This window comes from Melospiza melodia, chromosome 1 (genome assembly GCF_035770615.1).
Source record: "Melospiza melodia melodia isolate bMelMel2 chromosome 1, bMelMel2.pri, whole genome shotgun sequence".
NCBI lineage: Eukaryota > Metazoa > Chordata > Aves > Passeriformes > Passerellidae > Melospiza > Melospiza melodia.
Window position 1 is genome coordinate 50,744,443 of NC_086194.1, and position 24,974 is coordinate 50,769,416.

General features: G+C 36.4%; 1 protein-coding gene across 1 annotated transcript in view; it reads right to left on the reverse strand.

Moving 5' to 3' along the window:
- CNTNAP2 (contactin associated protein 2) overlaps window positions 1-24,974 on the reverse strand; it is a 1,021,890-nt gene that overhangs the window by 334,441 nt on the left and 662,475 nt on the right. The window contains exon 11 of the mRNA XM_063157997.1: window positions 20,260-20,366. Within this exon, the coding sequence (XP_063014067.1) occupies window positions 20,260-20,366 (107 nt within the window). The remainder of the gene's footprint in view (window positions 1-20,259; window positions 20,367-24,974) is intronic.

Consider the following 24,974-nt stretch of genomic DNA (forward strand, 5'->3'; position numbering starts at 1 on the left):
AATGAAGGTAAAAGAATGGGACATTTTTAACAAATTCAACTTGTGAAAAGTGTTATGAGTGCGGGATAGTCTTCTGGGAGGTATTATGCATGTGTATAGAACCTAAAATTAAGGTTGGAAAAGCCCTTTAAGATCATCATGCCCAACCATCAACCTATCACCACCACCATGTTCACTACTAAACCATGTCTTCAAAGTGCTGAGTCTACAGGTTTTGTTGCAGAGTTCCAGGGATGATGACTTCACCACTTCCCTGGCAGTATGTTCCAATGCTTTGCAACCCATTCTGTGACTCTGAACCCCTCCGGCACAACTTGAGGCCATTTATATAGATGCATAGAGATCTTAAAAATGGGAATCAATAAAAATGTAAAGGTAGGCACCAGTGCAGTGAGCAGTAACAAAAATCACTTCACAGGCACATAGGAACAAAGTGAAGGGACAGGTGAATTTCACATACTGACAAAATAACCAGTAATTAAAGGTGCAATAGGAAAGAGCAGTTATGTTCCAGTGTATGAAAACAATTGATGACAGAAAGAGATATTGTTGACTTTGGATGGCAAAGGGCAGCCACTTGAAAAGAAAGAATAAAGAAAAGAACGATAGCAGCAAGCATTGGGCAGAAGGCAACTCTGAAGCAGAGGGAAGTAAGACATGATGCCAAGATGTTGAAGTGGATGATGACAAAGAAAGGAAGACAGCACATTTTATCAGCCACCACTTGCTTTTGTAAATGTTACACAGAAAGATCAGTAAGACAGAACAGGTGAAAATAGAAATTAGGAAACTCAAAGAAAACCTAGAGTAGATGAAAGGATGAACATTTAAGGACTGCTGTTTTAGAAGTCATCCAAGCATGCTAAAACAGAGAAAAGGAACACAGAATGAAAGGAAGAGACCATGGCAGAATCAAAACAGCTTAAATGAGAAAACTGGTAAAGGTGAATATAAAAAAGCAAAAGACCTAACTGAGCTAAGAAAAGACAAGGAAGCAAAATGCAAGATTTGGATATAAAGTTTACAGTGTTCACTAGCAAATTAGCAGAAATGGTTATAGATATCCACATAGAGAGGAGGGAGAGAGGGAAGGGCTTTGTAGTGCTGATTCCATCTGGAAGATAGGAAAGAAAAATAAACAAACAAATGTGGGAGAACTAAGGACACAAGGGTAACAGATTTTTGCTTTTCAAGCCAGTAGAAGTGAAATGCCAAAAATGTATATTTGCTTTCTTGGTACCTGGTCCAAATACACAACACATGTAGTCTTAAGGGACTTCAGAATAGTAGTAAACCTCAAAATCTTCCAAGCTGAATGTAAAAACTCACAAGCACCCTGATGTCTGGAAAAGCTACTGCTAGCATAATAAATCCAGCTGTCAGTTTGTTAGGGTTTCTCAAAGGTCACTTCTATTCTTTCTGAGGAGAATAGGGGAAAAAACCCCCTCCCTACAAACAGCTTCTTCACTCTTTACATGCTTTCGCATTGCATCAAAAATTGCCTACAAGCTGCAAGAGGTGAAAACCTGGTCAGAACAGTGATAGAAGCTCTTAGAATGAGGAAAAAAGTATGCACAAAAAGAATCACAACTAGAAAAAGAAGAGCACCAGAAAATGCAATAGCCTTTTTAAAGTTTAATCTCCTGAATAATACAGATCAAACTGAGACCACAAAATCCATTTCATGATAAAATTTGAAAGAGTTTTCTCTGTTCCAACATGAAGATAAAAAGTTTTAAAATCATAAACATTAAAAAAAATTCAATAATCACTGTATCTTTCTGTGTGAAGCATTAAGTTTCTCTAAGCTTCTTGGTCTAGGCAGAAAACCCAGCCATTTAAATTAGCTAATAAATGCAACTATGAATGCATTTTGAAGTCCACCATTAACTAAGCTAACATTCACAACAGTGGATTTGAATGAGCGTGGCTTGAGGGGAAAAATATATTCTCTTAGAAAAGCTTGATTAGGTAACTAGGCTAAGGGAGAACAGCCTAGAGTGAAACAAATACTAACAACAAACCTTGTAGCTCCACAGACTTTAAGAGCATTTTCATTGCTGCCTTTCTTTATGGGTTCTAGACACCAAAGAGAATGTGGTGATGGATGGGGAAGTCAACAATCATTTCCGAGTTTTCAGAACCCTCTATTTTAAACATTGGAGGAAAAAAAATAGTTCAAAGAAGAGTTTACAGAATAGTTTTTTCCAGCTCAAGAATGTTAGTCAGAAGTTGGAAAGAATCGACACCTCTTGGATTTCCGTGGCTCTTAAGTGATTGAGGGAAGCAGATGTTCTCACTCCTGTTTTACTTTCTGACTGGTGTAAAAATCAAGGGATAGTCGTTCTGCACAGGTGGCACAGCTGCTGGCTATCTCCAAAAAGGAGAACAGCTGAATGACAAAAAGGATTTAGAAACTCTGTGGCCCTATATGATGCTCCCATAAAATTTCATTAGCACCTTGGTGAACTACAGTTTTTCCATCACTCTGGGAAAAGGCAGCTTTAATTTTAGGGCTGACAAACAGCCTCCTTTTATAAGTGCAAAGCTCATTATAAATAGATTACCTGGCATGACAGTCTGCACTATGTGGCTGAATGAATGTGTTGCAATATGTTTTGTTTCTGTCAGTGAACATGGCTGCTGCAGGGAATACACTCCTTTAAACATCTGCTAATATAGGAGTAAATCTCAGCTTTACAGGAATGTAGCAAAGGTGTAGATACAGTAAAATGGACGGAATTAAATGATAGCAAAAGTGACAAAAATAGGCAATGCATCAGATCCACAAAGTCTAGCTGTGTCTCTCCAGCACATTCAAATTCTTGGAAAAATACTAAAAGCTAAATAGACTTTGAGGTGCTTGGGTTTCTGTAACTCAAACTGGTTTCAACTCTTGAGCTCTAAAAGCACAACCATCAAATGAAGGGCAAAAAACTCCAAGCTTACTCAAAAAATAGCTGCACACTCACTGAAATGTCATAACCAAAGTTTATTTTAAAAGAATAAATTAAGATTTGTTGCTTTATTACAACATATATTCAGAAGATAACTGGAAAATGGAAAATGTTAAAAAATAAATGTTTATACATCAATACATGTACATTGTAAGTTCCTGCTCTGTCAGCAGAATTTTCTCTGTGCTTATCTACATTAAACCTATACTCACCCTTTACACATTGCAATTCTATGTAGTGGAGAAATTGTGTCTTACAATTCTTTTAAGGCAAGTTAGAAGAACTAGATATTTCATCATAGTCAAAACAAGATGCATATGAAAGAAAAATATCCTTCTGTATTCTGACACACAGCTGCTGGGTTGCTGTGCTACCTCAAGTATATTGAAAAGTTTTTAAAAAGCTCCACACAAAGCCAACATGATGCAACACTACTTCAACATTCTTGCTATTCTGTAGGAGAATGTCTGCAATGGTAGGAACCAGGCCTTATGTCTGGCAGTTTTTTCAAGTCTGGATATAAAAATTCTGTAGTTTGGAACTCAACATTTCTAACATCTAAGAACAGGAAAAGTAAAATACATTTTAAAATTAGTTCTCCAGTTATAGCCAACTTAAAATAAGCATACGTACTGTTAAAGTCAGACAAAAATAAGTGTGAACAAGTATTTACTTTTACATCTCACACTGTGAGAAGTCACCTTTTCAAATATGACTTTGAGATGAAATGTTTTCTGATGTAGTGTTTACCAGGTTCTCAAACAGTAGGGGTGCCTTTGTTCATTTGCTATTGGAAAAGAAAATTTGGTTGAAACTTTGGTTGACCATTCCTGGCTTTGCCCTCTCCACATTTTTAGGCTGCCAGATTACAGAAGCTCACAACCCCTTCAGCTGAAGTAAAAAATTAATTACAAATCAAAAGGACCATCAAACCCAAGGACAATCAAAAAACCCAAAAAAACCTCATTAGTCAAACAGCGACAGAAGGAGGAAATGAAAGCTAAGGAAGAAAACATCACATTTCTGATCTAGAATTGCATACGTATCTAAAATTATTTGAGTTATTTGAATACATTTCTACTTATCATTCTTAGTGTATGCACACTCATCTGAAAAAGAGCTAAAAGACCTAAAACAATCTGATCATGCACAGAGAAGGTTCTAAGGTAACCAAGACCTCTGTTTTAGGATTCTTTTCTTGTCATTTTTACATATTACACAATAATATTAATGTTAAAAAAAAAAAAGTAATGAAACACCTGGTTTGCTTTCTGCATACTGCCAAAGACCCCTTCAAAAAAGTCTTTCTTGGTTAAAAAGTATCTTGAAAATACTTGGTAAAATAACACTGTCCTCCAAATAAAAGGTGGCAGTGATACAAAGACAAAATCCTAACTAGAATAAAAATTTTTCTTGCAAACCCAACAGTAGTTCCTCACATTAAATTTATGATGGACTCTTAGAGAGAGCAAGTTCTGCATGACCAGAAAGTGGATCACCCCAAGCCACATACTAAATACCAGGTACTTGAAGCTAGAATGCCACTGTAAAATTAGGTTACCTCGATGAGGAAAAGCACAAGAAGCAGCACTTTCAGCAAAATATATGGCTCTAGCAGGACAAAGCTGTAAGACCTTCAAGGCTGCTGGCCCCCACCGTGCAGGAAGCAGCTGTGGCTGCTCGCATTGTGCTCACCTGGACAGGCCAGAGCAGTAGGAACAGGCCAGCACACCCAGCTGGCTGCAATACCGAATTTCTGTGCCCAGTCTGGGAGCACTTGGAAACCACACCTGGATGCGCCAGCAACTGCAGCGAAGTTCATGTGCAGGAAGGAAACAACTTCTCAATGAGCTGCAGCTTTATGCACACCCTAAATATGGTGTATACATAAACTGGACATAAAAAGATGAATTTTGATATTTGAAATGATCTACTGTGATGCTTAAGGGAACTCCAGGAATTCCTTTCTGATGAAATACAACTACTCTAGATGCAGTTACAGTTAATTAAATTACAATCAAATGACTTTCCAGGTAAAAAACAAGGACTAAGAAAGTGACCAAAGCTGGCATGCCCTTGCCATTGTAATATCACCTCATTATCAAAGATGGTGGAAAACAGAAGACCCGCCTTTCCTGACTTCATGCATAACTGAAAATTAGAGTAAACTAAAACCTCTAAAGCCCTGAGTGTAATACTTAAAATTTTTGTGCTCATGTTGCATCTGCAAGAAAAGTAATTCACTCTGTTCTTAAAGAAATGTTGCTATAGATCCACAGCAACCAGCAAAAAAAAAAAAAAAAAGGCAATTTTCACAAGTAAGTGCCTTTGGGCAATTGGCAACTTTCACTGTATATAAGAAAATTGAAGAAAACTAGAAAGTATCACGAACAAGTCCACCAAATCACACATGTATGACAAGGCCCATGCTTTAGCCACTGATTTTTCAGTTGCAGTAAAACTCAGATCAATCACTATTTTTCATCCATGGCGGCTAGGTTGCCTCCTCAGCCAGAAGTTGAACTGAGATACTGCAGTCCCAGAAGTAAAGAAAAAACAACTCCTGGCGTCTTTAAATACTTTCTCAGTGAAATTGGGATTTGTTTTTTCTGGGTTACCATAATTTTAGGGGCCCTTGGACTCTCACTGCTTCCAAGGGCAAGAACATGAGTTCTAAGAGCTCAAAGCTTCATCCTTTCACTATCATCACATGACATTAGCAAGAGTCTTTTCCATACCACACAACTATTTTACTCATGACAGCTCACATACAAAGTTAACCTAAAGCCCAAGACTTGAATTCCATTACCCTCAACATCCCATTAAATAAATACTCCATCATTCTACAAGATTATTCCTGGAAAATGTAGTTCAATTACTGAAACTATATTTGAAGAAATAAGTTCTGAGATAAAAACCAGAATAATTTTGTGGTCATAATTAGTATAACAACGGAATCACATGGCTGTGGCAAACCTCAAAGATAATCAAATCCATCTCCCAAAAAAAAAAAAAAAAACCAAAAAAACCCTCAATTGCATGCATGTATCATTCCTGACAGAGTCTGGTTTAAAATGATGCAAATTCCACGACACACCAAGGCAGCCTAGACCTGCACCATCCCTTCAGCATTTGTTCGACTCTCTACACAGTGGGGCTGTTCTGCTGCAACTTAAACTTATAATTTATCTTTTTTTTCACAATGAATTTCAAGGATAAGTTACTGCACTCCTCCTTGCAACCATCTTTTGTCTATTTGCAGACATAAATATTTTCTGTACATTAAAATGGCCAAGTTTGTTCACATCGATCACTGGTTGCATTCTATATGATTTTCTCTCTTCTCTGGATTCCCCATTTTTTTCATGAAGCTTAGCATATAAAAATGGAAAATGGCCAGCACAACCAGAATAATTTGCATGTTCCATAATATATACTTCTATTAATTCAAACCTAAATGTTGCTTTCTTTATTCATAGAATCTTAAGTAATGAACTACAAGGCAAATCAGCCATCAATAACAATCACTTCTACAAAACTGAATTAAAAAAATGAAACTAGTCAGCAGTTTTCCTCAACCATTGCTTCTACAATTGGTTAATCCCCCCAAGCATAATCCTTCCCAATGCTGAGTAGCTTTGCAACTCAAAATCCCTAAAATAGCTTCCCAAAGGAAAAACATTATTATATTTTGCATATTTACAGAATAGTGTACATATAGTGTTATATACACATGAATCCTAAAAATAAACTATAGAAATAAAAAATATTATATAAATAGATGGCATAGGGTTTTTTTTTTGTTTTGAATTTTTTTATTTAATAGGGAAGATAAACCAAGAGAGGCAATTTCAGTGCTTTTTATTTGGATTACTGTTCATTTCTGTCCATGGCTGCACTGGCTCTCATGCCATTAAAACTGTCCAAAAGCAAAGTTCCTTCGTGACTGAGCATAAACGCTCTTCACATTGTCATTGATCTAAGCTTCAGCTTTCTACAAGCTTCTGTATCTTCCTCACATGCTCCCTCTGCCTTCAACTGTGACCTAATGAACATATAAAGTGTTCTCACCATTAGCACAACATCCAAATATGCCTCGTAGAAACAGAAATGAAATTAAAAGCAGTAAAAACTAAAATATGTGGAAATTTGCAGATTTTTTGTCAAGTTCACTCTAGGCTCAGTTATGTCAGTGATAAACACAACAATTACCATTATGGTAAAAAAGAGAACAAAATAGAGGCTTTGCCATCAGAGTGAGAAAGAGCACAAGATTATTTGCCACTGGGATAATAGGGAAAATTACTGCTATAGGGGTGAAAACTGCAATTTGAGGTACTACACAGTAGTTCAACCCAGGAATTTGCTACAAATACAGGAAAAGCCAACACATTAATGGCAAAACAAGAAGTGCTTCTGTTTCTCTCTCATCTTTGTTCTTTGCTTTGGGCTGGGAGAGGGGAGGAAGGGAGACATTAATTTAAATACAAATGGCTGAACCAAAATGGATTTTTAAACAAATTTAGCAGTGATTTTAAATTACAAGCCATAGATTAGACGATTAGCATCTTTGTAACTGTGTCAGCCTAAAGACATTACAAGAAAGTATAATTAGACACCAATTTTTAACAAGGTACTTTTGTGAATGAAGTCATCCAAGGATACACAAACACAAAAAACCCAGCCAATCAAAAAAAAAAAAAAAACCAAAAACCACAACCCAAAAATAAAAACTAAGCATGGGTTTTGGGACTGAACAAAACCCTGTTCAGGATAGAAATGGCACAGTTTCATTTTAAATCTGGACAGTGTTGCACATTTGTGTAGCTGTACTTCATTCCGGAGCCCTGCATTTGAGAGGGAATGATGTCAGAGAAACTCAGATATTCACCATACTCAGATATTCAGCATACTTGTGTTGAACTTACACTGGGCCCAGCCACAGAAAGCTTCAGAGCTGCCTGGAGCTCGATGGAGTCCTCTCCAGCTGGGTGGTAACAGGAACACTGCCAATACCATCTTGTTCCCTTCTTCCTCCTATCCCTCTCTTCCATGCAAAAAGCTTCAAGGTTGGTATAGAAAGAAATTTTGAAAAATCCTTACTCTTAAAGAAAAAGTATGAGTTCTACTCCAGTTCTCATTTACTTTGTATTGGCAGGGTAATGGAAAGAAGAGACAAGGGCCAAACCTTGTCTTCACAATTTCCCATCAGTGTAAAACAAATCCTTGGTTCCTGCCTACAGAAAACACAGATGAGTGAAAACCTCAGCATATTATACCAGGTCAAAGCAGGAGTGATAACTCCAGTAAAGACAGGTCAAAGATACAGATTATCTGGAACCTTACTATAACACTAGCTATCTGTAAGTGGCTACAAATAGCAGGGACACTGAATAAACCAAAGTATTCTCCTTCACTAAGTATATACTGGTTCTTTCCTGCCATGGATATCAGAGCATTTGATCTTTCTTCAGATCTGAACATCCTAATCAATGTTGAATAATGCTCAGATGAACATGCAGATATTCTCATTACCCAGCTTTGAAACAGTATAGTGTCAGTTTTTGTTTTTACTGTCTCCAAAATCCATTGCCCACATATTTATTTCTAGGACTGCAATCCAGTTTTATTTTTATCAGTCTCAACAGTTGCAATTGTCATAACTTCCTGCCCCTTTTCTTCCTTTTCCCCATCCCAGATCCCTAAATGTTTTTGTATCCAACCTTCTCATAACCAACAATCCTGTGAAGGAAATTATGGTACCTTTCTCGGTTGTATCTGAATACAAGTTATACTTGAGGGAAACTACAAGTTATTGGGCAAAAATCCAAAACAAACCAACAACTAGTTAAATAAAAATTCTTAAAAATCTCAATTTAAAAGCTTATGTTTGAAAAAACCCCAAACACTAAATCACAGAACAGTAGCTTGCTTACGAAACCACTGCTATGCACACAGACTGACAGACACCTAACCAAATAGTGGGTTTCCCAGAGGAGCTGAGCACCAATTCCAATGAACAGAAAGGGACTATAACATTGTGAAAACAAATCCTCACATCAGCATTTACATTATCTCAATCAAAATGTCTTCTATCAACATGACACCAATTTAGAGGGAATGCATCATGTTTGTCATTTCCATTAATCACTAAGCAACTTGCACTGCCAACAGAATTCAACCTCTTTAACTGATGTAAAAATATCAGAAGAAACATCTGCTCCACATCCCCTTTTTTTCATTCTTTCAAATGGGAATGACTGTGTCCTGGCAACTTCCTAGAAATCGCTTTTACATCTTTTTCACATAATGGATGAGCTGTGAGATTAGTAAGATGTTAGATGGGTACCTTGGGGGCTGCCCTGGTTGGCAAACACTCTAATTTGTCAGTATCTGTTTCAATCGCAGCACTAGAGTATTAATTTAGACTATTTACTGAGGGGATGAGAATATAGAGAAAGTGTCAGGTTCTGAGAAAGAATGCCCATCTGCACACCTACAGAGGAGCTCAGAGAACAACGGCAGGGCAGAAGCCAGAATAATACCCTGCCAGGCTGCTCGCAGGCCCACCACAGGAGCCATCAAACCATTCAAGCCCATCTGACTCAAATCAAGGATGCACACAAGTAACAAAAATCCTGTCTGAGGCTGTCACAGCACAGCCCCAGCTGCAGTGCATGAGCTTGGAGCCGATCACCATGAGCCACTGATAGCAGCTCCCCCCAAAACCTTTCAGACCAAGGGAGTTTCTGCCATGGATCATGGGATGCATGGAAAACATAGCTCAGAATTGCACAAGACTTATAGGCTCTATAGGGATGGAACTAAAGGCAGGAAAAAGCAGAGGGCTACACATTTTGGAGAGGGAAAAACATCCAGAATAAAAAGAGGGGTAAGTCTAAATAGTGGTGTGGTAAGTACGCTTGCCTGCATCTGATTGGCACAGTCTATTCTGCTTTCTTGTTAAATTCCTTTCCAAATCTTTCCTGGGCATGGCACTCCTGTGTGCACACGTGTGTGAGTACATGGCTGTGAAGACAGACTGAGGAGGGAAATAATCAGAGCAATGATTAGAGAAAGAATTATGAAAGGGGAAAACAAACTCTTGAGGTTGATAGGAAAGCACAAAGAAATTGAGAAACCTTAAAAGGGGGGAGACAGAAGAGGGCTTGAAAAGGAGAGGAGTAGTTAAGAATTTCAGAAAGACATAGCTCAGCTAGCCTGAGCATGAATCAGAGAAATGCAGCGATATTTATAGTGCTCTGAAGTAGAAGTAAAAAATGAAAAGAAAAAAAAAAGTAGTTGCAAACAACACATCGTGTTTTCCTCTCTGCTTTAGAACATCTATTAGCTCCTTGCAAACCTCAAAGTATACTGAAAGTATATCACACAAAATACAGCAACCACAAACACAAGTAAATTTAAAGTTTCATACACAAGTGGTTAGGCCGTTAGGGAATAGGGACAGGAAGAATGAGCTGGTGTAAAAGCTATATAGGGATACATGAGCTTAAAAATTTGCAAGATGAAAGTTAAAAAAAGACTATGTTTCCAGTAAAATAAAATGAATACTGGTAGATATACAGCTAAACACGTGTAAGTAGTAAAGGCTTCTACTGAGAAAATGAGAAACTACAGTCCACACATTTCAGTAGTTTTGCTAATATTAGCAGGCCACATGTACACTTATGAAACAATGGTGACTTTCATGTTTTTGTAAAGTTATGTAAACATAGATTATTCCTCTGGCTTCAGAAAAATATTTCAAGAATTCTCTTACCATGTTATCACACAGCTCTTGCACCTTCTTGGTGATTTCTCATGGGCATCTCCTCTCAACACTGATTCCTTCTTCTTCACAGCACAACCAACAAACTCCAGCCCCCTTCCCACCCCGCTAACCCACTCTTTTACAGCACTCATCCTTCCTAGACACAGCTGTGGCCTGTTAAGGGCAGGCAGGCCTGTTTCTAATCTTTGATAATTAGTGCAGCTGCAACTCCCCAGGGGTGAGATTACCTTGTGCACTATAGTTTCTTACATTCTATCCCTCTACAGAATTCCAGTAACCTATCATTACTTCTGCTAAGAGACTTGTCCAGCCAAGAGAACTATTGGCTGTCCTACCTAAGGTGGAATTTTAAAGTGATAGTTAATGGACCAAGATTGATACCCAGCATCTACTTATACTAACAGATTTTGGTGCTAAAACTTTATCTCCCATTTAAATTACAGCACACTGGGAAGGAGAATAAAACTCAAAACCCCTCCAGACTAAAATTACAAAGAAGCATTACAGTTCTTACCCTTGAATGAAAAGTGTTAATGTAGACATTTGATTCCTAAGGAAGACATTTACAGGTGCAATAAATTTATGCTGCAGAATAGTGAAAGAAATATTATAATGATCAAGAAAGGTAGTGTTCATAAACAAGAACCAAACTCAATCAGAACCCCCACCATCTGGAACACATATCATTCATATAGAAGTATCATAAGAGAATTGACAATAATAATTATTTATGTTTATTTACTGCAGAAGCAATTACTCTTATAAATATTGTTATACTACTCTTATATTATTACTCTTATATACATTGTTATTAAGATAAAATATGGTGTAGGATGCACAAGAAGTATCTCGGAGTTTCACTCCTTTTAGTCAATTCTTTTTCTTCAATCCACAGTCCTACGAGATTGATCATACAGTCCGCAACACACTGGGAAATTCATTGTAAAGATAGAATTTATCAAGTTTTTCTGCACTAGGTGATGTACATAAAAATGATACAAACTGTGGATAATGCATATCCACTGCTCATCCATTGGTGCATAATGTCTTTTAATAGCAAGCCTAATTGTTCCCATTATGTTCCTCTATTTTGAATTGTTAAAAAACTTTTAAAAGAACAATTTCAGATAAAAATATGTCTGCATGCATATGTGAAGAAATTCTCATTGCTTTGACTATGGTACATATTTAACAGTTGATATTTGCATTAATTTCATTCTCTCACATCTGAAAAAATAGGATTAGAGTGACTTCAAAACATGTTTTTTTCTGTCTAATAGCTGTCAAGGGGATTTTAATATCAGCACCTTAAAAAACTTTAATTGCAAAAACGCATTAACAGTGAAGTACGCAATATGTTAGATTGTCTTAATGGAAAAGTTTAAGAAAAAGCTAATTAATTTTGAAGTCTTTATTTGCAGAGTTCTTTTCTGGCTATGAATTAATTCTGGCTTTGATTTTATGGTATAAATGAGCTGCTTTAAAGTTATCTATTGTTAATTACATGTTCTCTTTTAACTGTCCCTTGGAAACAATATTTGGTTGGGCATTGTGAACAACAATAGAGAACGGTTACAGTAGCCTGCAAAAAACTCAGCTAATACCCAAGTTTTCCCAAAAGCAGGCTGCAATTCAGGAATGTTATTTAGGTAGTTTTACAAGAGTTAGCTACAAATGAATTAAGAAAATGCTCTGAGTTAGACCCTGACTTCATACTGTTCTTCCATTTGACTTCCCCTGGTAAAAATTAAGTTTCAAAACTCGTAACACTTGACTTTAATGCAGAGCCGTATATAAACACTCAGCTATACCAACAGCTGAAACTTGAAGTCCAATTTCAGCCCTTATATTCTCTCTCAAACCTCACCCAGTAGAGCTATTTGCAGCTGATTTTTTAATTTCAGCATAAGTACTGCTGGTTGATTATTCATATTCTGCTTTGCATCCTAATATTAATTTTCTCCACTTTAACTTCACCAAATACTCTTGGTGTTATTGCACATATTGGAACTGCATCCCTTTCTGGCCTGAACACAGACCACATTCATTTACTTGCAATAAAAATGCAAGTTGCTACCAATTTATTACACATTCTGCGTTTCATAAACACCTGGTACAGAGCAACTCTCAGCTCAGCTGACAATAAATTAGTAGCAGAAAAACTATAGTTTATAACACTGAGACTAAGAACAATCTGAGTTTTCAACAAATATTGGGGCTCAAAACAAGAAAACTGCAATGTCTTGAAACAAACAAACAAACAAACAAACAAAAAATTACTGGAGTAAAAAGCTTGTGTTTTTCAGTTTTGCAGGAATAGGTGAAACGATGCAATAATTTTGGGCTTATATGTTACATGTGAAAAATTACCAAAGAAGACTAAACCAACAATTTCAGTCTTGCTTTAAAACTAGATTTTAATAAAAAGAGGTAATTTAATAGAGTCTTCTACATTTGAAAAGACATGCATTATGTTAAATTCTTTGAAAACACATAATAAAAATATGAATTCACAGGGATGATTATAAATTATGATGACAATTTCTTTGAAAAGCATTACGGAAAAAAAGATTAGTCTCCTTCGAAAGGTAGCATATTGATTATATGATCCTTTTAATAAACCACTGTAAACAAAAGTCCTTATAAACAGGCTTTGAGAATCTCTATTCTCAAAGGAAGCAAACATCTGAGAAATAAGGTTTAGCGGAGCATGTATGAAATTTGAACATTTGATTACATCAGATACAGAGTGTGCAAGAAGAGGAGAAAATAAATGGCAGCAACATAACTGGCAGAGAACAGCCAGTAGTTGAAAGTGCTTTCTCAGGATGAGAGCAGAAGAAAACAAAAGACTCTTTCTAGAGATTTCAGAAATTTTAGCTTATTTTTTATCCCCAATTCTCCAAGACCATCATTACTCACGCATCCATACTGCTGAGTTTGACTGTGGAATTATTCACCTCCTGCATACCACTTAGACTCTGGTCTCAAGTAAGTCTCAAATCAGGGACTCAAAGGAGCCATTAAAAAAAACATAGGCTTCATCAGGGACACCCAAACAACAGCTCACAAGAGGATGAAGTGATAGGGTGAGGAACAGCATTTTATTCTTACAGCTTCTAGTACATATCAGTGCTAGAAGAGCTGATAATCCTTTTCTCATTAATTCCAGAGATACTTCCTCAAGCCCCAGTCTCCTGAAACCAAGCAGCGCTGTCAAAAAAATTCTTATAATTTCTCCAACCTCACTTTCCTCAGAGTAAATTCACAGTTCACCTCCCTACACAGCTCTACATTCCCATTAGTGCATCCCAGAGGTGCTGTCCTTCCTCAGTCCAAATGAGGCAAATTATGCCCAAGACATGAGGGGGGGCAATGGGAGCAACTCAGATTTTGCCCTACTGAAAGCTCCTCTTTCATGTTTCTAAAAGTAAGCAGTTTGGCTTCCCAGCATTATTTTTCCTTCTTCCTTTCACATAATTCAAGCAACCTATCTGCCATGAACAAGTCTAATCAGCATTGTGGAGTCCCACTGCATGCCTTAAATGTCAGCTTTCCACTGCAGAAACTCAACCCAGAACGTTCTGTTGCTGTTTCATGTGATTGTATGTTTTGTATGTTTTTGTTCTGCTCTATGCTTTCTACAGGTTTACTAATGGAAATTCTTCATTTGCTACTGGGAAATCATTTGGGCTTGTGTGATCTGTTCAGTCATATGGCTGCTGGACTTGTGCTAAATCTCACTAAAATCAGATACTTGCATGTCCACAAATCTGTAGCATATATCACTGTTCCACTTTCTGCAGAAGGGCCAATTCTGGAATCCATGATTTGTTTATGCAAAATGCTGCTAAACTAAGTGACTTAAACATCAAGCTTCACTGACAAAGATTCTGAAATGTCAATGTGACAGTTCATAACAGCCCTGCACATAAATGCCCACAGGACAACTGAATAGGAGATGGTTTTATGCCAAGCCTTCTCAAAATACAGGGCATTTCTGATTAGGTTGTATCTTCTACTTCAAGTGTATTAAAAAGCAACATTCTTCCTGTCTTTGGATTAGAACATCCTTTCACAGGAATATCTTATGTATCACAGTTGCTGATCATGGAGGTATTTATTTAATTTTTCCTGATAAAATAATGCTTTACTATGTTTATGAAATTGCAAAGTATCTGCTTTCTCTAGTAAATCAGCTTGCTATCACAAAGATAACAATGTTATTCTCATAATTCCTCTGCCTTCAGTGAAATGGAAACCCGTGCTCTTCTTGTTTGAGTTGACTAGTAAAATTATGGAGTTCATTGTTTTTCTTTCCCCTGTAGTAAATTTCAGAGCATTGTTTTGCCAAATTATGTATTTATTTTTTCACTATTTCCCAAATTGCTGACAGGAGAACACCCCTGCCATGACCTTCTTTCCTATCTAGACTCTGAATGTATAAAGCCCAGTGTTCTGTTTGCTTTCCTGTTTACAGAAATACAGGAAAACCAGATATTACAAACTATCTGATGGAAGTCTTGCTGAAGATCAGAGGCTATGAAGATTAAATTTGTGTTGATGACTATTACTTTTGGCAATAGCTAGCAATGAGAATTATCACAGCTTATACAATGTTTCTTACTCATTCTTACTCAAAGTGTGTTTTTAGAAAACATTAAACTCATTATTAAAGCAATATTTTGTTTTAGGGAGGTAGACACTCTTGCTTGGAAAAATATAATTCCAGTGACATTTAATGTATTTATCATTTCAAGAGAAGTTTTATTCATCATTAACTTTGAATCAGGTTTCAAAATATAGGATAGTGTTTATTCCCACCAAGCTGGGAGAAGATAGAGAATTCAGAGGTCAAGTTCCCTTATATGGAAACTAAGAATCACTACATTGTTTCCAATATTCTTTTGGGAAAAATTTACAGCAAACCACCAATCTAAAAATGGTAAAAAATCCCATATGTTCTTTCTCAGCAGAGTTGCATTCTCTGTAAATTCTGATACAATAAGTGCCTCTTCTAGGGGCAGGAGCAGGTAAGTTTGTGTTGCTCCTACTGTCTCACAGAACTAACAGTCAGCAGATGTGATCTGGATGCCAGTCCCTCCTATGGACTAACTGAAGGTTTTTAAGAAAACCTTTTCCTGTCTGGGTTCATTTCTAAGGGAATCTGTACAGCTGCAAGAGCAAGGACTGTGTTTGAAGGTGAAATTAAAGAAAAAAAAAATTTGATCAGCAAGAACATGTCTTTCATAAGAGAACACTCTTATAGCAAAAGAGGTTTTATAGCAACTTCCAGTCCTCACAGGAGCCTACAAGGGAGCTGGAGAGGGACTTCTTACAAGAGCACGTAGTATTAAGAAAAGAGAGAATGGTTTTAAACTGAAAGAGGGCAGGTTTAGACTGGATATTAGGAAGAAATTCTTTACTGTGAGGGTCGTGAGGTACTGGAACAGCTTTCCCAGAGAAGCTGTGGATGTCCCATCCCTGGAGGTGGTCAGGACCAGCCTGGAAGGGGCTCTGAGATACTTGTTCTAGTGAGAAGTGGCCTTGTCCTTGCTACAGGGGCTGGAACTAGAGGATCTTTATAGTCTCTTCCAACCCAAACAATTCTATGATTCTATGAGCATTAAGATTAATCTTTTAAGTGCATATTGGACATTTTTATTAATGAAAATCATTAGGAGAAGGCAAATATAATCAAATAAAGTGCCCCTGGCTTTTTCCTAAATCAAATTAATTTTATGCAAGAACTGGAAGGTAGATACAGACTTTACCACGATGGTAATGTAAGTCCTTGCTCGTGTTTATCTGAAATGCACATTCTAGAGAAAACTTGTTTTGACCTATATTATAAAAAAATCTCAGAAAAAGAAGCTTGAATGATCATTAGTTATCTCAATAGACAATTTTTAAAATGATACCATTCTGTTTTAAAGAAGCTGTAAACAGCAGGAAGAATATCAGAACATAAAACCAGATGAATAAACAGGTGCAAAGTGGTGGAGATGAGAAGTAATCAGGAAAATGAGCTCCTGATTCCTGGTTTCAGGAACCATTTACTAATAAACTCTAGAAAAGTATTGCTCTAAGAACTCTGCATGAGTGGTCCAGCCTTTGGTAGGTTGCAAAAGTTAATTAGTCAGGGCTTAAAATATAGATAATACAATAAAGTTAGCAAGGATGATACTTGCAGTTAATTATAATTCAAATAATTTTTAAATAATTTTGTAAATGTTGCATCACTGTAAATCATTGTTTTTGAATAAATGCAGTCATTTATCTTTCAGTCTTGCCTAATGGTAAAAATCAATGCTCTAGCCTGATATTTGCCAGGCCACAGCATTTTGGGGGGCATGAATATCCCTTAGCTGAAAGAAATCTTGTAGATTCCTAGGGTATTTAATATGCAATGAAAAGTACAACTTTCCAGTACTTTTGGTTAATTTGCCATTGGGCTCAAGGGATCCAGCTGTAGATGGATGAAACAAATTATCATTTCCTCTGAATGGCAGCTTAAGCTGCTGAGAAATAACAAGATAATGGACACAGAGCTTGGAGATTCTGGTGTTTCTCTGAGAGGTGAGGAACCTTCCTGTAACAGTGTCATATTTCAAAAAGGAAATTATTTCATAATATTAAAATAGAAAACAAGTGTAATTGATTTACACAATTAGAGAACTAAAGTTTTTATTTCAGATTTATTTATTTGGAACTTTTCTTTCTCTAGCTATTTATTTCTGGTCTATAGTCCCCACTATGTCTCATTCCCAGAATACATATTTCTCCATAGCTCTAGACTAACTGTTGTTTTCACTATCATATGATATTTTATGGCCAGACCTGTGTGAAACAAAGTCATTTTGATTCATAAGGTTTTCATGCAAACCTTTTTCTCTGTTTCACTTCAAGGAGTTCATCCCTCGAATTTTTCTTTGAGTTTCAACTTCAAAGGAACCTAAAACTGCAATCTGAAATCCAGTCAAGGCTGCAAAGCTTTGCCTTGTTTCAGGTCAAGAGCTCAGGAAAGTGTTGAATTACCTGACCAAAGCAAAATCAATTCACTGAAAAAACCCTTCAGTAACACAGAATTATCTTTTTCCTTTTAGTTTAGCATAACTCAAACTCATTAAAAATCACCAAATAGTGTTACAATCCCCACTAACATAGTCATGTGTCCAACCTCTTTGAGAAATGCTGTTCTATTCCCCACAAAAGCATCCATTGAGAAAAGAAAAACATATTTTACTGTGACCATAATACAGTTTGCTTTGTAAAACAATATTATCTTTAAGTAAAATGGTACTGAACAAGTGCTATCTGCACTTAAACACTTTCCAGCTCCACAGAATCACATCTGCTATATTTTTCATGAGATCTGCAATGCTGTTTAAAATCACTTACAGCTATTTTTGTACCACAGAACAGTTAGCATTCCAACTTCCTCCCTTCCCCAGCATATCTTTCATCCTGCTACTGCCACAAACTTCAGAATTCAAAAGCAAAAGGCAGCACACTAAGTGTGTCTGAATATACACACTGCACAAGTAGGAAAGGACAGTAGGGTCAGCATCAGTGCAGCAGAGCTGAGGTCCCAGACCTCAGGACAGAGTGACTGCAACCTCTGGCAAGTTCCAACAAATCCCCTCATTATTTGCAGCTGTATCTGGAACATGCTCCTGTAAAAACTGACAGCTATTGCCTGCTCAATAAAGGAAGAGTTAAGGTTGTCTCAGTCTGTATCTTGATGCTGGAATTTTTTATTTTTGCTCATTTTTGTGCCATTAACTTCAGTACTCTAGAAAGGCATAGGACTTCACACTTTCTGACAGGATATCTGTCAAGTGAATAACTTTCTGCTCAACCTTGTTTTGTAAGAAAGATTTCTAAAGTATTGCAGCACACGGTAAAAACAAAAATTATGTTCTTAAAACAAAAAATGTAACAAAACTAAAGCTTACACCACTAAGTCAGAAACTTTGCCTGAACTAGGAAAGTAAAAGTTCTTGAACAATGTGTCTCCAAATGACCTGGAGAGTGTATGTAATCCCATCCACTTTATCCATTCCATAAAGACAGGACAATATACTCCAAATCCCTCTTTTGATACTCTAGTTCAGCAATGCCTTTTATTTGCCCTATTGCACTGTTTTATCCATAAAGGGCAGGTGAAAATCTTATTAAAAAAAGTCACATCCCTTTGGATTATAATTTCTTCCCTTTGTAATAAATGTGATTTCAGAAAAGCGATGGCATCCTTTTGTCCTTGCTTCTTCTCTTTGGAACTCAAGAAGAAAGCTTAACTATGTTCAGCTATGTCTTAAAAGCTGGTCTGCACACCACAAAGGAGCACAGAAAGACAAATTCTGTGTTGTCTTTCCTAAAATTCTATGCAACCATGCCATCACTGTGCACATTCCCTCTTGGTGGAAAAAAGGGTGCCATGCAACCTCTCCTACAGGCATTGGCACCTTAAATATTTCTCTTTAATCAAAATTAATTTGCTATTTAACTCTTGCAGTTTTAGAGTTTCAATAGCCAGATCACAGAGAACTTTGCCACTCAATGTATTAATAGTTATTACATAAAATATATCCCCCCCCCCCCCATTTATATAGTCTTTAAGTTAGGTTTTTGTTTTGATCCAGAAAACTGTGATGGTGTCATTGGTTTGGAGTTTTTGGTTAAAACTGAAAAAAATTCTGCAATTATCTTTGTAAAATTATACATAGCTGTATTTAAGGTAAACAGAAAAGTGATATAAACTTGTATCTCTATAAATCCTGGCTTCAATTTCAACTGATTGCCTGTTTAGAAGCATTTTTACTCTTGTCTCAATATTAGGAGATTGTTGGCAAAAGGAAGAAGTGAACAAAAGTAAGGACTGGATATATTTTCTCTGTATCCTAGGTATTTTTGCAGATCAAAATCCCTCTTTTTTAGCAAAAGAGGGGAGGAACAGAAGATGCATGCCACTGGCTCAGCATGCATTGTTCAGGACCCATAAAAGGGCAACAGCACCTTTCTTCTTTCTGTGCTTTTATAGTGTAGAGCATGTGGAGCTTATAGGAAATATTCTTATTTCAGAAACTCATAACCACAGAGCAAATAATTAGATTTTAAGCTGGCTGATAATCAGTGTGTAAACACCCTTTGTGATTAGCAACCTAAACCAGCATCTCAAGCAGCAGTCAGCAGCTCTCCCCAGCAGCTCAGGGCAGATTCAGTTTCCATGAGAAGCTGTATCTCATATGCAACTGCTAAGAATGTGTTTGCTCTGAACACCCAGCTGCTCTTGAACTGCTTTGGTGGGTGGCATGGCACAGTACAGTGCTCTGTAAACACATCATAATGCAGGGAATGCAGAAGGTGATTAAGATGATATTTTTCTTTCAAAAGAGGCTTGAGGATCTTTAACAACAAGAAAGGATGAGTGATTTTTTAAAATCTCAACCAAAAGACATGAGAGACTTCCCTACTCCACTGAAACTTTGAAACTGCAGGGTAACTTACAGTTATGACACGTGGCACCACTGTAACTAGTTCCGTCACAAGTGCACTTGAAGCTGTCCCACGTCTGGGTGCATTTACCGTCGTGTTCACAGTGATTGGGCACACACCTGTCAGGATGAGATGCAAAGACAGAAAGAGAAACCAAAATGAGCATCTAGATTTACACAAAGCAAAATTTTGAGCTGTCGCCCTGATTTTTTAAGATTTTCTAAGCCTTCTGATGTTTACATTCTTGTAATGAACTTTCTCACACACTTTCTGTAAATAACTCATTGTTTTGCATTATTTTATGGAGGAGGAGAAATTTGATGGACTGTTGGTTTGTACAATGTCATTGGAGAGGTGCCACTTTCACCCTCCAATCCACTGTCACTTTTGGAAATCTATAAATGTTGGAGTCAGAAAATAAACTTCCCCTTTTTTGCCTTGAGAGCAGTGTGTGTATGTCTTGTTATTTCATGTCCTATAGTGACATTGAGCTGCGCAAGCAGTGTATCATGTCCTTGTCTCATAATTAATCCTTGCTATTTTAGGTGTATTAAGAGAATTTATATCTGAACACACAACTGCATAAAAGATTCCTGAAGGCTTGGCTGAAGCCTTTGTACAGACAGTAAAAAAAGCACGTTGAAGGTGGGATAGATTCATCATCATAAATCGGGGTTCCAAGTAACATATGACTGGTACTCAGCATTCCAAACAGAAAGAACATCACATGTCACACCTCCTCCTGCTGTGCAGGTGGTGTCATGCCTCAAGGAGCCCAGTCCCACAGCTGACTGGAGGTTAAAAGCAAAATGCCACTGGCTTGCTCTTCATCTTTCCGTTTCCAGCAATGGGATTTAAGGCAGACAGGTTGCCTGCTGGCTAGGATGGAAGGAAATTAGTAAAGCTGCATTATTAAAAATAACTATAGGCTTTCTTATAATAGTTGTGTAATTTTTTCTTGTCACAGGGGTTTGTGGCAAGAGTTGTTCACCTTTCTCCCACATGCCTGCTTTTCTTCCCTTCAGCTACAATGCTGCTGGAGAGTGGAAGGAATGAAAAAGTGTAACAGCAAAACCCCAAAGTTATAGCTAAACATATATTTGTTGCTTGGAATATCACCTAAATGTGATTTCAGGGATTTAAGTTTGGCCAGGTTCTTTTCTATCAAATATAGTTAAAAATGGGAATTACCATTTACTTTCACCTCTGAAACTATTAAACTTTTATTCCTTGAAAGGGCTTTGAAATATCATTTCAAAGAATGTTTTTTCCTTATTAAATTAGTTATAATCAGACTCAGTACGGGCTCTGCCTTTTTGATCAAGAAACAAAGGAGTTTTCCTTTCATGTTTTTTTGGCCAAATCTATATTTTTTTTAATTATGAAATTAAAAACTAAAACTAAAAGACACCCTATTAGACGAAAAAGATCTTTTCAGTAATGCATTAAAGAATAAGTGTTCTTATCTCTAAGATAAATCTGAAGTTCATCGTACTCCTGTGACAGTCAATGATACTCTCATAAACAACACCCAAGGAAAGCTTTGCTTTCCTATGTAGAAACTTATTTAAACTGAAAGGATCTGGGTCATTCCTCAATAAGCTTACAGTCTCTTATTTCCTCAATTTTCAGTCAACAGCATTGGCATTCATGGATCAACAACCAGGAATAATTTATGTTACAATATGCATTTGAGAATTGAATATTGTGTACTCTCTTTTAGAAATGATTTTTTGTTTTGTGCCTCAAAATATACAGAATAGAGATTTCTTATGTCCTATATCAGCCTTTAGAACTCAAAAGAACCCATTCTTTTCCAAAAAGATCAGAAAATACTGGCCTGGTTAAAAATACTGGCGCTGAAAGAAATGCTCTTCTAAAGCAAGAAACAAACTATTTAAAAATCTTCACGGTAAAATACAGTGAAAATACCTGAGGCAATTATCACATTTCAATAAATTATGTCTTCAGCATGGTTTAAATGAATTAATTTAGTTTTATAAGTGTGGCAGGCTAAATGAATAGAAAGAGCTGATTACTGTTCTATCCAGTTGCGTTCTCAACACCGCAGAAGAAAAACAAGAGCCTATAATAGCACATTTCTAAACAGACAAACAATTAACAATTTACATGAATCCATAGCTCCTGGGTACAAGAGTAGGGAAAGCAAAGAGCAATGACATTTCAAAAATAATCTTATAAAAGTAACTTTTATTCAAGGCTGTAAATAACTGCAAAAGTTCCTAAATATGTTTATGGTTTTTATTTTTCCCAGCTTTTCAAAATAACTTCTTTTTATGTATTTTCTTCTTCATTTACATTTGAAAATGCATGACTTGAAAAGTAATTTTTCAATGACCAAACCAAACATTTTTCTTTGTGAATTTTACCAGATATTTATATGAACTCTCACACGTAATGCTCGCAACCAGTTTCACATTTTAGTGCAGTATAACTTAGTTTTATTGCAACATAACTAGTAAAGAGACTGCATTACTGACTATATAACTGAGGCAAATGACTTAATCTTCAGAAAGATGAAAACTAGATATTTATCTGTATCATTTAATGGAGCGTATTAAGTCATAAAAACAGAGATATTCAGCAAACTCCGTGATGTTAATTTTATGCTTCCAGTATGATGGTTGGATTAGTGTAATGGCTTCCAGTAGATGGTTGGATCTGCGTTTGCAAAATTTCTTTTTTGATCTGATTTTTGCTGTTCTAAAGATGATGCATTCAGAAAAATAGAGTAAACAATATTTTATATTTGCGCACAATGAAGTTTAAAACAGACCATAGCATCATTTCCTGACATTCTCCCTTCACCTTCTTTTCTGTTAGCTTATTTTATCAGATAGGATGATAAGATTTATTTTCTATTCAGTCCATTAGCAAACTTCTGTAACATAATCTGGTGCTTATCTGTCCACATTTTGGACAAATCCTACTTACTATAATATAGTTTACAGGAAATGCTAGATATCCAGAATGTAGAAATTACAAAAAAACCAAAAAACCCAAAAAAACCTGTTTGAATTCAGTGAACAATATAATGAAGAATAACATTTATCACTGTAAACACCATTATTTTTCAAACACATTTCTTTCTATAGAATGAGACCAATCTACAATTTTCAACATACAAACATCTTGCCATGAAATTTGTATTTTGAGCAGATACAATCATTACGTTTATCTACCTTATGCTCATCATTTAGTAGACACTCAAAATTTATACACTTAAAACCTTAAAAAAATTCAATGCACGCATGATTTGCAGATTATTTGTATTAAAAGACTATGCTTCTAAGCAACTCAGTTCTTTCTTCTCCTTTAGGAATAAGGCTCCATAACATAAAAAAACCCATAAAACAAAACAAACTTTCAAAACAGCACATCCCTCCTAAACCAGGCTCTGAAGTTAGAAACCATCACAAAACAGAACTGCAAGTTCCTTGTTACCAAGTCGTGTCTCCTCCCATTGTGGATACCCATATTTTAAGAACTTGCAAAATGTTGCAGACTCCATTTTGAGAACTTTCTTGCTTACGGCTCCTTCTGAAGGGCAAGGGAAGAGCTTCATCCCTTCAAGTATGATACGCTGTCTTTTAATTTCCACCCCAAAATTTATCCATAGAGAGTTTACAGATGCTATTTGGTTTGGTATTTTATTTGGAAACTTTGATTTGTTTATTTGCTTATCAGTGTCTGTTTTCCTTTCTGATTTACATCTCAATACTTTGCAGGGAGCAATGATAACTTCTTTTAGTCTGTAGTTTTGTGAGATGAAGCCTGCTGTTGGAAAATATATTTTCCACAGTTCTTCCTTGTAGCTCTGCTCCTTTTTGCACTTGCATTCTGTTGAGTGTTCTAGAGGAGATCTTAGCAGTGTTTTGTGATTTCAGAGTTGATCAGAACTTTTGGATTTCTTTACAGAAATTATTTTACTTAATAGGTAGCATTTTGCTGACTACTAAAGAAGAGTGGCTTAAAGGCATCCTGAGATTACTCAACATGATAAAGATCTTCACTAAATTCCCATCCTACTTCTTTTCATCACTTCCAACCAATGACTTCCACTGCATACAGAAAGTCTTGCTACTGTTTTTAACAGCATTACTGTGTGCTGTAAATTCCATTGTGTCATTCAAATCATTCAGGTTATTTTTCTGGGCTGAATGTGGATCATCAGCATGTTTCATCAAGATATTCCTAATTTTGAACCAAAGCTGAAACATTGAATAGGATTTTCTCTGGCACTGATCTCTGAGCAACTCTCATCTCCCAGCCAGCCATTAGCCCATCAGTATAAATGGAGGGGCAATTCCATTTGACAGTTCACAACTTAATTTGCAATTCCTCTCTCAAACCCCATCTTTTCTGGTTTAGCTAACAATTTCTATCATTACAATATATCAAATATTTTATTGACATCTGGTAAAATAGATCTATTACTTTTCTCCTGTCTGAGACAAAAAGTACTGTGCTTTACCAGAGAGGGAGATGATATTAATCCTGAACAATCCACTGTTGATAAACATGCTGCATTCTACTCTACCTTGCTTTTATTTCAGGATAACGCCTTGTTTTCCTCAAAAATATAATAAAACTACTAAAGGCAGAATAATAGGTGTCCAGTGATCTGGATTTCTCTATTTGTTAAATTACATCAGGTTAACTCTGTCACCTCATAATACAAAATCATGAGCTTTTTAAAAATTTGT